General features: G+C 39.0%; 1 protein-coding gene across 2 annotated transcripts in view; it reads right to left on the bottom strand.

The window, feature by feature from the left end:
* Positions 1 to 14,840, bottom strand: part of LOC126235638 (tetraspanin-6-like) — a 156,225-nt gene that overhangs the window by 68,904 nt on the left and 72,481 nt on the right. For both annotated transcript variants that reach the window (XM_049944355.1, XM_049944363.1), the window contains exon 3: positions 927 to 1,088. In XM_049944355.1, the coding sequence (XP_049800312.1) occupies positions 927 to 1,088 (162 nt within the window). The remainder of the gene's footprint in view (positions 1 to 926; positions 1,089 to 14,840) is intronic.

The following is a 14,840-nucleotide window of genomic DNA, read 5'->3' as shown; positions in this document are numbered from 1 at the left end:
ATGGGTCTTGGTCTATTATGTGATGTTAAGTCACTTTATTCCAAAATCTAAAATGGAATTGGAGTAAAGCTGAATAGTATCATGGAGTTATTTACCCAACCATATAGCTATGCTTGTTAAAGTGCTGCTTCCTGGACTGTAGCTGTGCTGGCAAAGGGTCAATTCTAACTGGCAGTTTAATGATGAGGGTCAACTGGGTAAACAGCCTGGATGTGATTTTTAGATGATTTCCCACAATGCACTAGCTGAATACTGGGTTGATACACAAGTCCAACCTCAGTTACACAATTTAAAAACATTTAGGAAACTATTTCCCATTTTCACATGAATAACACTGCATGCAGACAGTTGGGGTGTGCATATTCCTTCCTGGAGAATGACAAGATGGTGACAGGAAGGACATTTGGCCACACCTTAAACTAACCATGCCAGTTCCATCAGAAACCTTCCTGACCCTGTGATAATACAGGACAAAGGCACAGGCAATAGAAAAACAAAGAAGTATCACAGAACTGTTCCACAGGAACAGGATTATAATGGAATGTTTATAAATTGCTTCCATTCATATGTTTCTCATGTAATGGATGGAGAAAAATTGTTATTTATGACTTTCAGTATTTGTAATTTTTTCAACTGCCCATAAAAGGGGGGTTACAATTTCAACCAAGAATTACATTAAATACATAGTCAGCAATTATTTAAAGTGGCAGATATATGCTGTTATGAATGACAGCACAATTTTTTTGTGATGGGAAGTTCCTGACAAAACATCATTTATATGTTTTTTATTAACCTTCAAAACCAAATATCAGTTATTCTTCAGCAGAAAGTGTGAGAAAACAGCTACCTGTAGTTTGAAAGCATTATGTACAAAAAGTGAATGATTTTAATTTTCTATGAGCAATGTGATGCAAGCACGTACTCACATTGATTTGTATATCATCAACTGGCTGAGGATTTTCCAAATACGTCAATGCTAGATGATCAAAGTATATCTCTGCATAGTTGTAGAAGTAGGACTGATATGCAAAGCCCATAACGAAAACTACACTCTTTATTGTGAAAAGTGCAGCCACAATTAGGCTTACCTGCAACAACAAAATTCACAGCAATTTTACTGATACTAATTTCTTGATTCATGGAATATTTTGAACCTTTTTATTCATTTATTATTATGACACTGAGTATTCAATAAATATTTTGTTGGATAAACATAGAAAACAAAATTAAATGTCACAACTGTACTTTACAATCTGCTGAGGAATGAGACCAAAAAAAATGTTAATATCTACAGAATTTTTATGTACACTGTTTGGCACTATATAAAATCTTTGTAGATGATAATTACCCGTCATTGTAGAGGCTAAGACACATTATCATCACGAATCTCACTATATTATCAATACCATCATCACACTCACCATACAAGGAGGCCCTCTGGCAGTTTTGGGAACAATGAAAGTGTTGGCAGTTTACGTGCCTTGGTGGAATGAAGCTGAATCCCAGATATTAGTGAAGATCTAATAAAGAGTGCTAACAAACATGACAGAGTTTACTAAATCCCAGAGATTCAAATGCACGCCCAGAATTCTGCTATATAAAATATAACCTAACATTCATATCATTTTTAAGATATTTAACCAAATGTTAAATAAAACAACTTCACTGCCTAGGGAGGACATGTATTCTCTCCTTTCCCTGTCTTTTACTTTATTGTTTAAAATGCAATAACTTTGTAGTATTTTATCTTTTTATAAAAGATAATATTACACAATTCTTCAATGAGGCACTTTGTATGAAACCACAGTCAGTCTGCAGCCAGTTATCAAAGAATACAATCGCTACATTATTCATTTCGTAGTGAGCTGTAGCAGATTGAAATGTTCTGAATTAATCATTAATACATTCTGAGTAACAGTAAAGGGCAATGACACATAAAAGTTCAACTGAATTTTTTTTTACTATTTAGAATGAATAATTGCCACGAGTTTCAATACATTAGACTCCTCATAGGCTATCTGGGTTTACTGATTTGTAGTTTTAAGAAGAACGGATTATAACACATAAAATATGATCAAGAATGTCATAGACAGTGAAAATAAATCAGCATAAACATGAAAATCTACTTCTCTGTTGTTATGGAAAGTTATTTATAGTTCACTTAAAGCTCTTAGCAACTTTAAAATGGACTTTAAGAGAAGGAAGAGGAGGAGCAAAAGAAGAAGAAGAAGAAGGCGATGAAGAAGATCTCTAATTAACCCAACTGACAAGTCAATAAAATTTCAAATGTATGCAGTTCTTATATTTTTTCAATTCTTTGGAGCAATACATTACCTAAGTCTTTCAATTAACGTGGTCTCCTTTTTTGATACAAGGTAATGCTATGTATTTCTTTACAAAAATAATCTGTTTATTATTTCATAATAATGTATTAATTTCTATGTTAATGTTGTTGAAAGACTTCATGACTCTATGTTCCGTGAAAATTTCGAAACACGGCTCTTTTTGACAATTGCTTATTCCAGTTCTCAATGCTTCATTCAATCATCAAAAATCAAATGTGTGTGAAGTCTAATGGGACTTAACTGCTAAGGTCATCAGTCCCTAAGCTTACACACTATGTTGTTGTTGTAGTCCTCAGTCCTGAGACTGGTTTGATGCAGCTCTCCATGCTACTCTATCCTGTGCAAGCTTCTTCATCTCCCAGTACTTACTGCAACCTACATCCTTCTGAATCTGCTTAGTGTACTGATCTCTTGGTCTCCCTCTACGATTTTTACCCTCAACGCTGCCCTCCAATGCTAAATTTGTGATCCCTTGATGCCTCAAAACATGTCCTACCAAACGATCCCTTCGTCTAGTCAAGTTGTGCCACAAACTTCTCTTCTCCCCAATCCTATTCAATACCTCCTCATTAGTTATGTGATCTACCCACCTTATCTTCAGCATTCTTCTGTAGCACCACATTTCGAAAGCTTCTATTCTCTTCTTGTCCAAACTGGTTATCGTCCATGTTTCACTTCCATACATGGCTACACTCCATACAAATACTTTAAGAAACGACTTCCTGACATTTAAATCTATACTCAATGTTAACAAATTTCTCTTCTTCAGAAACGATTTCCTTGCCATTGCCAGTCTACATTTTATATCCTCTCTACTTCGACCATCATCAGTTATTTTACTCCCTAAATAGCAAAACTCCTTTACTACTTTAAGTGTCTCATTTCCTAATCTAATCCCCTCAGCATCACCCGATTTAATTTGACTACATTCCATTATCCTCGTTTTGCTTTTGTTGATGTTCATCTTATATCCTCCTTTCAAGACACTGTCCATTCCGTTCAACTGCTCTTCCAAGTTCTTTGCTGTCTCTGACAGAATTACAATGTCATCGGCGAACCTCAAAGTTTTTACTTCTTCTCCATGAATCTTAATACCTACACCGAATTTTTCTTTTGTTTCCTTTACTGCTTGCTCAATATACAGATTGAATAACATCGGGGAGAGGCTACTACCCTGTCTCACTCCTTTCCCAACCACTGCTTCCCTTTCATGCCCCTCGACTCTTATAACTGCCATCTGGTTTCTGTACAAATTGTAAATAGCCTTTCGCTCTCTGTATTTTATCCCTGCCACCTTCAGAATTTGAAAGAGAGTACTCCAGTTAACGTTGTCAAAAGCTTTCTCTAAGTCTACAAATCTAGAAACGTAGGTTTGCCTTTTCTTAATCTTTCTTCTAAGATAATTCGTAAGGTTAGTATTGCCTCACGTGTTCCAACATTTCTACGGAATCCAAACTGATCTTCCCCGAGGTCCGCTTCTACCAGTTTTTCCATTCGTCTGTAAAGAATTAGCGTTAGTATTTTGCAGCTGTGACTTATTAAACTGATAGTTCGGTAATTTTCACATCTGTCAACACCTGATTTCTTTGGTATTGGAATTATTATATTCTTCTTGAAATCTGTGGGTATTTCGCCTGTCTCATACATCTTGCTCACCAGATGGTAGAGTTTTGTCATGACTGGCTCTCCCAAGGCCGTCAGTAGTTCTAATGGAATGTTGTCTACTCCCGGGGCCTTGTTTCGACTCAGGTCTTTCAGTGCTCTGTCAAACTCTCCACGCAGTATCTTATCTCCCATTTCATCTTCATCTACATCCTCTTCCATTTCCATAATACTGTCCTCAAGTACATCGCCCTTGTATAAACCCTCTATATACTCCTTCCACCTTTCTGCCTTCCCATCTTTGCTTAGAACTGGGTTGCCATCTGAGCTCTTGATATTCATACAAGTGGTTCTCTTCTCTCCAAAGGTCTCTTTAATTTTCCTGTAGGCAGTATCTATCTTACCCCTAGTGAGACAAGCCTCTACATCCTTACATTTGTCCTCTAGCCATCCCTGCTTAGCCATTTTGCACTTCCTGTCGATATCATTTTTGAGACGTTTGTATACCTTTTTGCCTGCTTCATTTACTGCATTTTTATATTTTCTCCTTTCATCAATTAAATTCAATATTTCTTCTGTTAGCCAAGGATTTCTATTAGCCCTCGTCTTTTTACCTACTTGATCCTCTGCTGCCTTCACTACTTCATCCCTCAGAAAAATGGTTCAAATGGCTCTGAGCACTATGGGACTCAACTGCTAAGGTCATTAGTCCCCTAGAACTTAGAACTAGTTAAACCTAACTAACCTAAGGACATCACAAACATCCATGCCCGAGGCAGGATTCGAACCTGCGACCGTAGCGGTCCTGCGGTTCCAGACTGCAGCGCCTTTAACCGCACGGCCACTTCGGCCGGCCCATCCCTCAGAGCTACCCATTCTTCTTCTACTGTATTTCTTTCCCCCATTCCTGTCAATTGTTCCCTTATGCTCTCCCTGAAACTCTCTACAACCTCTGGTTCTTTCAGTTTATCCAGGTCCCATCTCCTTAAATTCCCACCTTTTTGCAGTTTCTTCAGTTTCAATCTGCAGTTCATAACCAATAGATTGTGGTCAGAATCCACATCTGCCCCTGGAAATGTCTTACAATTTAAAACCTGGTTCCTAAATCTCTGTCTTACCATTATATAATCTATCTGATACCTATTAGTATCTCCAGGATTCTTCCAGGTATACAACCTTCTTTTATGATTCTTGAACCAAGTGTTAAGCTTACACACTACTTAACCTAAATTATCCTAAGGACAAACACACACACCCATGCCTGCGGGAGGACTCGAACCTCCGCTGGGACCAGCCGCACAGTCCATGACTGCAGTGCCTTAGACCGCTTGGCTAATCCCGCACATTTCATCATCTAAACGATTTTAGCCATAATTTAGACCAAAACAGAAGTCCATATCTCAGTGAATTGTGCTTGAATAAACAGTAACCATATAATATTGAGTGAAAAGGGATGGAAATACAGTACAAGATGAACATATAGCTATGAGATATGAAATACTGAATGTAGCAGAAGATCAAAAAGGCAAAAAGACTATGCCTAGAAGAAATCCTTGTACAGTATATGATATATTGAATTTAATCACCAAAAGGAACATAAGAAATGAACCAGCTATAAGCAATTACAGACGTTTAAAATTGAGATCGACAGAATCTGAAAAATGTAAAAGTAGAAGTGAGTACAGGATAAAAGCAAATCTGTAGACACATACATGACTATGGGAAAGAAAGATGCTACCTATAGAAAAATTAAATGATTGTAAAGCACTGGAATGATTTACATACAGAGGAACATAAAGACTAATATGACAGAAGTCAACCTTGGAGGAGATCTGTCTACGTTCCAAACAGTCATGAGATGAGTTTCGGACAGGTCTTTGCAACCAGCCAAGGGATACACAGCCCAGCCACTGAAATAATTCTACTTGAGCCACAGTGAGGTGCTCCTGCATCCTTGACAGAACTGCTAATGCTGTGCCCTCCCCTCCCCCCTCCCTCCCCCATAAAACTACCTTTCTGAAATTTTTGCTATGCAATGCCACAAATTTTATCTCTTTAAATAGCATTAATAAAAATTAACCATCATCGAAAGACAATTCTTAAATAAACTGAATTTATATAAAATATTACATACAAAAAATAAAATGAATCACTGTAGTAAATTAATTACAACTTGTAGAAACTTGCTAAAAAAATTTAAAGTGTAAGGAGGTCGCTGAAGGTGTCGTAATAGAAAAGAGAACACAGACTGAATACTTCAGCTCGTGTAATTCCAATACTCAATGCCAGAACAAAACACAAGGTGACAATTATTGCACTATATGAACTTCTGAACGGGCTGCGTTAGGACGTTCAAACTGAATGGCTGGCCACAGTGCGTGATGGAAATTAGTATGCACTGTATGGTTTGGTTTAGCAATGAAGCCCACTTTCATTTGGATGTGCGATATTTCTTGATGGCATGATGACAACCAAATGGTATGTGAAGGTTTTGGAAGATGATTTCATCCCCCTTATCAAAAGTAACTCTGATTTCGACAAGATGTGGTTCTTGCAAGATGAAGCTCAACTCCATCGAAGTAGGAGAATGTTTGATGTCATGGAGGAGCACTTTGGGGACCATTGGCCTCCTTTGACTGCCATATTCTCTGTATCTGAACATGTACGACTCTTTTTTGTGGGGCTATATTAAGGACAAAGTACACAGCAATAATCTCCAAAACATTGCTGAGCTGAAAATAGCAATTCAGGAAGTCATCAACAACATCAATGACCCGACACTTCAGTGGGTCATGCAGAATTTCGCTATTTGTCTGCAACACATCATCGCCAAGGATGGCAGGCATATCGAGCATATCCTGGGGGAAAGTTGCCCAAAACGACATACAAAAAAATTAATTGTCATTCACGGCTCATATTTGCCAATTAAAATTATATAAATGCAATTTTAAATTTCACTGGGATTTTTACAGTAGCATATGCATAAAGAATTCAATATAAAATCATTAGTTTTGCTATGAACTCACAATTTCAAAAACGTTGTCAACGTTTCATTTTGGGTTACCCTGTGGAGCAAAATGACACATCTTCTCTTAGCAGGGCAATTCCTTTATTTTTAATAATAAATTGCTAGCATAAGCATAAATTATAGCATAAACAATTATTATAGTTTAATTAAGTTTAGAACTGTAATCCTACCAAATTAGGGATGTGCATTAGCAAAATATACCAATATGTATTGCAAATTAATTCCAGGAACTTACAATCTTACAAATCACATTTAAAATTTGAACAGTATTCAACTGATGAATGATATTTTCAATTCAATTAGTTAGAAAAAAATATGTTATTGGCACAACTCACACACAAACCTTTATGTACGCTCGGAAAGTCCAGCACAATCAGCGTGGCTCCATTTTGAGCAGCTCATACATTTCAGCCACACTTCCCTTTCTTTTGATCTGCTGTATAAATCACAACAGTAAATACAAGCTGCGTCCTCTTCTTCATCAGTACTGACATTTATATCTGCTACTTCTTCATCTGGGTGGGGGGAAACCATGGCCAAACGCCGCTTCACAGTAGCCCAGCTTGATTTTCTCAGCTCCTTTTCCCTTTTCTGTAGCTCCTTTTCCTTCAGAACTTGCAGATTTGGTGTTGCAGTGAGATCCCGGCAGCCTTCACGAGCTCTGCGTTTCTTAGGCATACCAGAACTGGAAGGAGTTGGAGAAATCTCTTGGAGGATTGTTCTGCACTCTCAGTGACTGACTCATTGATGCCATGAGTGCAAGAAAGCTCAGACGTTCATAAGGCGGATTGATCTGTTATAGGAGGTGGCTGAACTGTTATTCTTCTAGGTACATACAAATGCTCTGAAAATACATCTGGGTTAAACGGAAATATTCCAGAAACTTGGAAGCCAGCTATGGAATTTTTTGGAGTTGCTGCTAGCAAATAGGCTTCCTGGAAAAGCTTGACAATTTAGTAAACTGAAACTGCTTTTCCTGGGTTGTTCTTCAGCCACTTCTTCACTTCCTGGTTATAGTGTGTGCCAAGTGGTCTAAAGAATGTCAAGTATAGGGGCTGAAGCCTGTGGGTGCAATGTGGCACAAGGCACAACAAGTGTTGCAGCCATTCCACAAATAATTCTGCAATCATGTAACCATTTCCTTTGTACAGATGCAGGGTGCCTAATGGAGCTTCATCATAAAGCATTGGATTCAGCTTCTTTCGAGGAAATATTAATGCAGGTGGAATGTACTGTCCACTGGAACCACAACACGCTACGACAGTCACATGAATTCTATCCTCAGAACTCGTTATAGCACCAACCTGTTTTTTTCCTTTTTCAGCAAAAATTCTTGGAGGTTTCTGAACTGTCGTGGGTGCTGATTCGTCCATATTATAAATTCGTATAGGTGGAAAATTATGGTCCTTGACTACTCTTTCAAGCAGAGAGGAAAATTTTTAAGGCTTGTGGCTTATTAAAAGCCTGTACATGTGCTGCAGAGGTTTGTTCTGGCTGCCATAGACTTACCTCAGTTTCATGCTTTCGAAAACCTATCAACCAGTCTTTGCCCACCACTCGACTGTCAGCATTAAAAGGAGAAGCAATGCCCATTCTCTGAGGCAGCTCATGTGCTACACATCAAATATTACTACAGGTTAATCCAAAAAGTTGTGATTCCAGGTCTAAAATATGTTGAACTAGCAGCGTTTCAATCTTGTGATACAGTACGAAATCGACCGAGTGTCTCCTCTCCATCTTTTGCCATCTTGTTTTTTTCCAGAACAGTGTCGTCTTAGCGTAGCCTGAGGTAAATTGTACACTAAAGAAGCTTTAAGCCATCCCATGTTACCCTCCCTAAAGGGAGCAATGGCAGATTTCGTGTCACTTTCATTCCACGACAATCTGTTTGAAGTTCGTTTGTATTTATTCACCATTGTCTGCAAAAAATGTTTCAGAAAGTTACAAAAAATAGTATTTTATTGCTGGTAGTTTTTGTTTTAAACGGACACACTGAATTACAGCAATCGATAAGCTATGTAATAGAGCAGGGCAAAATGACATACCGTAGTCCTGTGTCATTTTGCCTTCTTCAACACAAGTGTAATCTTTGGAAATGGCATCGAAAATTAACAAGCACATCATCAAAATATTGCCAAAGATTTAAAGACTTACCTCTATAAGATGTCCTCATGATAGGAAATTTTCCACACAAGTAATCAACACTGCACAAATTTGAAAGTTTGCTAATAGAAATATTAGTTTCGTTGACTTCAAAAATGGCTTCCCATGTTTCACGTCACCAAATGGAAGTAGGCAAGGATTAATCGCTTGTGGCCAAAGTGTATCTACCACAAGCTATCAAGCAAACCAAAGATTATGATCCTGTCAGCTGCCAAATTTAAAAAATAAAAAAAAGCCACTATGTGGTTTTGCCCTACTATGTCATTTTGGGCCACTTTCCCCTAACCTAAATCCGAATCTTTGTAGAGATTTTTACATGCTGAATAAAGTGTGCGCATGCTGTAGTATGTAACTAATTTACGTTTTTTTCATATACTTCAATAATTGTCACCCAGTACAATGTAAGTCATAGAGAATGACGAGGCACACAGCAATCAGTCGCAACTCAGTTAGTTTCATCACTCTTGCATATCTAGATTTCGGCTATAAATAACCATAATCATGCATTTGAGCTACAATCCAACAGATTTCAAAGTACTTAAAGCTATGTCGCACTGTCTTTCTTTCGTCGATCTGTGTCGCTACGTCAGCACCCCCTCCCAAGTTTTGAAAAGAAAAAAAAAAAAAGAGAAAGAAGAAACCAGAGCCCCGGTTATATCAAGCAACTGGTGTTTTACACTGTGCCCAGGTCATATAGTCTTCAGAACTGGTTCCAGCAGGGGAGAGGGGCACTGGTAGCAGCTAACTGGAGTGGTGTCCACGATGTGGCACTGTCCGGGGGTGGCAGGCAGTTTGGTGGACAGTACAGGAGCAGTGTTCATGTTGCTTTCATGTCCAAGTGTACATGTTTCAACCATTCGATGGAAACTGTTTCGTCATGCCTGCTGCATCAAATTTTAAAACTGTGTAGGCCACACTGCAGAATCTTATACAGGCCGCTGTATAATGACTTGAGAGGTAGGCAAACTGAGCTCTCTTGCAGCCAGATGAAATTATTGACCGACATACAAAATCAGATTCTATTTGGAACTTCTTGTTGTTTAATTAGTTTCCTTTTTATAAATAAATGTCACGTTAGCGAAATTTTGTTATTGATGTAGACATTGTTGACCTCCATTAGTATAGTTGTTTCCAATCCTATGCTTATTTCATTCATTTATAATTTTAGCGCTGCTGCCACTGCCTCCTATTTTAAGTATCTTTTGATGAATGTGAAACGTGTGCACCATAATTTCTGTGAGTGAATTTAATGTGCAATTACGTAGGCATTGTATTTGTTCGAATAGTGGCGCCCACCATTAACCTGAATGCAAAAGCCAATGACAGCAGAGTTGCTTACATCTGACTGGTGCATTACACACAGATGTGAGGAAACACAATAACAAGTGCCAGACTGAGCATTTTGTGTTCACTTAGAAATAAATGTCCTATTGCCACATCATCATAACCATGTATGCATGCAGTTATACCCTACTTAACTTTGTATAAGATAAGTGTTAGGTAAAACTGTCAAACTTTTGTTAGTAGTAATCAGAGAGTGTTTTTTCCCACATCACATGGGCTTTTCAATGAGCAGGATTGACTCAGTGTTTTATGGTAGTTTGGCGAAAATTTATAGGCAGGGGTGAGTCACAATCACTACATATGGCTCGATTCATTACTGTACTAGATAACATAGCAGGTTAGGCCTTCATTTTGTCAGCCGTTTGTATCTGCATCACTACAGGTCGCAAATTTATGTACAGTGCTAGAATGAAGTACCATGAACAACGTACTACATATTCTGTCCAGTGGAAACTGAGTGTGGGAGTGGGGGTGCGTTAGAAGGTCACATCTGTATGTTTTTCTTGAATAACTGGAAAATTACGACTTGTAGCGAAAACAAATCCCAGTAAAAATTTAATTACATTAAATTTTCTACAAAAAGGTCCTGTTCATTTTTCTTTTTGTTGGACTAACAGTTCGTGCATAGCGAGTGAAAGACTATGATAATCCCGCGCGTGGACCATAAAGTTCAGAATAACATTGCAGCTCTCATGAAACATCAGTAGGGGCAGCTGAATCACTCCGTATACTGTAACGCTCTTCGTGAATGCTGCCGTATTCTGCCAAACTCGAACCTGTGCCCAACTAACTACCACAAGTACGTAAAGACAGTTCATTATAACATAAACAAATTTACGGATGTGCTTCAATCACACCGCAACAATGGTTTGACAGAGTTCAGAGTCATCTTCAAGAAAGCTAAGAGAATTAGCAAAGAACAGGATGCTGAATGTAAACGTCCTCGAGTGTTGGCAAGGCAGACCTACAGCTCAAATTAACCATCTGAAAACTGAAAATGTAGAAGAATTCTTCAGAATACCTATCTTCATCTCACAATGAGACTATAATTTGTTCTCTGAGAGATCGTTTTTCTTCTGCAAACAAAAAAGCATTTTCGATTATTCACCCCTGAAAATATAATAAAATTACACAAATCTTCATTTTTATCCATTGCAGAAGGCGTACCGAACTTTTATGGAGGTTTTTTTCACAATGTTATTCCTGAAGCTATCATGGAGTATGAAACGTTTAAGGCAAATAATGCGAATTATGTGAATTTAAACATATCCATGGAGTACGCAAATATGACCGATCAAGCCACCTCGTTTTACCCAACTGTGTACGACGCAGTCAAGATTGGTTTGACTGTTGCATCTACAATACACAGTATTGGACGTTCATTTAGTACATTACTATGTGTCAAGACGTGGAATCGGTCTACGATAGGAGGAAGACAGGAGGCTCAATGTTCACAGGAAAAGGGTGAAGGAGGACATGGAATTCGTTGATAAGGTGTTAAACGGTTTTTGTCAACAGCCTAAACGCCTCAAGTTTCTGTTCGCGCGGTCATTTTCCCCCAAGGCTTACAATGAAATAATTATTTTGTTAATAATATAACAACAAAATTTTAATTTCATTTTTTCTGTCTGTATTTTTTTTTTTCCAAGATGGAGAATGGAAGTGCACCTCTCCCGTCGCCCATGGATCCTGCTTCTGTTATCGTATACTTTCGCCCATGTAAATGTTCACTGCTGCTTATGATACCCATTGTATACATTGTATACAAATTTTGCATTCGGGTACCTCTGACACCCCCCCCCCCCCAAACGGCCACTTGGGCTTAAAGTGGCGCAATGATGTTACTAGAAGACCACAGAGAAGTTAATGGAGATTTATTCCTGGATGACAGTGGATAGATGTGTAAAGTTTCCCAGGTGTCTGGGTTCCAGAATCTATCGTGGAACTCTTTAAAATATAGTCGATGAGAATGCCCCTCCATCTGCTCCAGTCTTAACGCACAACCACGAACCCCATGACAGTACTACATGATGAGCTATATCTTTCAAAATGATGTAAGTGGAACAATGGTTGAAATTTTTAAAGAAATTTCCGCAATTTGACTGTTAATTGTTCATTTATTTTACACATTCATGATTTTGGCTTTACAGCCATTCTCAGGAGCATGTTTAAATGTAAATACACTAACGGGAAAAAATCGCGACACCAACAAATAATTAAAGAGTAGTGAAATTTCTGGAATAAATTTATAGGTAACGTATATCAGTATTAACGTTGCAAGATCACAGGTTAGTGTCAGACACGGCAGAAGTGCATGATTTGTGTTGTACAGGTGCCAGATGTCAGTTTGAGGGATGGTGTATCACGTCTGCTGCACTTGGTCGGTCTATAGGGACGAATAATTATGGTTGTGGATGACGCTGGAGTTCTCGTCCGATGATCTCTCGTGTGTGCTCGATTGGAGATAGAGCTGTTGATCGAGCAGGTCAAGACAACATGTTGACACTCTGTAGAGCATGTTGGGTCACAACAGCGGTATGTGAACTGCGTTATCCTGCTGGAAAACACACCCTAGAATGCTGTTCATGAATGGTATCACAACAGGTCAGCCACCCTATTGATGTGCAACATTGCAGTCAGGATACGTGGGACAACCACGAAAGTCCTCCTGCTGTCGTACGAAATCGCATCCCAGACCAGGTGTAGGTCCAATGTGTCCAGCCCGCTGACAGGCTGGTTGCAGGCGCTCACCTGGCCTCCTCCTAACCAGTACAGCCTGGAACCGAGGCAGGACCGGCTTTCATCAGAAAAAACCACAGACTCCACCTTGCTCTCCGATCAGCTTTCGTTTGATACCACTGAAGTCGCAAATGGCGGTGATTTGGAGTCAGTGGATTGCACAATACAGGGCGTCTGGCTCGGAGCTATCCTTAAAGTAACCGATTTGTAACAGACTGTTGTGCCAACTGCTGCTCAAATTGCTGCTGCAAATGCAGTACGATGCGCCACAGCCATACTCCGAATGCGTTGGTCTTCCCTCCCAGTAGTGCCACGCAGCCGTCCACAGCCCGGTCCTCTTGTGATCATATATTGTTGTGACCACCTCTGCGAGCAGTCATGTATAGTGGCTACAGTCCTACCAGGTCGTTCTACAGTATCCCAGAAGGAACATCCAGCTTCTCGTAACCCCATTACGCTACCTCGTTCAAATTCGGTGAGGTATTGAAAATAGCATCTTTGTAGTATTAAAAGCATCCTTGACTAAAATCAGCTCAAGACGTCGAATCTCTAAGGCAGATAACGCTCACGACAGCTACAGCGTGTGTTTCAAGCATACCTGATCAGCATCCTCGTACTGGCACTACTAGTACCACTCATATGTGACTGGCGCGAAATTTCAACAGACATCATCCTTCAGATGTAGAAACACTTGTACCAACCCGAGTTTACGTCTCACAGCTCCTCCTTGGTGTTGCGATTTTTATATTCCGTCAGTGTATATCTGACCACTGTGTGGCATGACACTGTCAGATACATATTAACATCTCAACATAATGCCTATAAAGCCGAAATCATGAATGTGTAAAATAAATGAACAATAAACCGTCATATGGCGGAATTTTCTTTCGAAAATTCCTCATGCCTTTGGTCCCCCACGAAGGAAAGATAATCATAGGTCTGTGCTCGATTACTTTGAAGACATACGTCGAACTTGTAAGCGAATCCAAAAGTCACAGTGTTTTGCAATCTCTCTGTCGCTTACACTGCATTTCTATGACTAGTGTCTTGTTTCTTCATTACTGGCTGGATTAAACTGACCACATATTAGAACTCTTCTCACGAAATACGACTAAAAATGTATAAACTTTCCATCACTTCTTTGGGAATCAACCAATTTCTGACTAGTATGATGTAAATCGCCACGAATTGCTCTCCTCTATCAACCTCATCATTATCTCACAGTAACAATTTCACCCAAAGTCTTGAGTTATTTGTTGAATGTACCCACAGTTTTTATCCTTTACACTTTCCTGTAGTATCACGGATGTTATTCCCTGATGTCATAGCAGATGTCCTATCATCCTGTCCTTTCTTCTATCAGTGTTTCCCACACATTACTTTCCTAGCCGATTGTACGGAGAACCTCCTCATTTCGTGCCTTATCAGTCACAAATGCTTCGATTCTCTTTTTTTTTTCTGGTTTTCTTACAGCTCATGATTCACTTCCAGACAAAGCTGTGCCCAGAAATTTCCTCGTAAAATTAAGGCCAATGTTAGATGCTAGTAGTCTTCTTTTGGCCAGAAACGATTTCTTGCTTATGGTATCCTCATTGCTTCGTCTATCATGTGTCATTTTG

The sequence above is a fragment of the Schistocerca nitens genome, chromosome 1 (assembly GCF_023898315.1).
Source record: "Schistocerca nitens isolate TAMUIC-IGC-003100 chromosome 1, iqSchNite1.1, whole genome shotgun sequence".
NCBI lineage: Eukaryota > Metazoa > Arthropoda > Insecta > Orthoptera > Acrididae > Schistocerca > Schistocerca nitens.
Note: the sequence above shows the minus strand (reverse complement) of the source record. Positions and strands in the feature narration are given on the sequence as shown.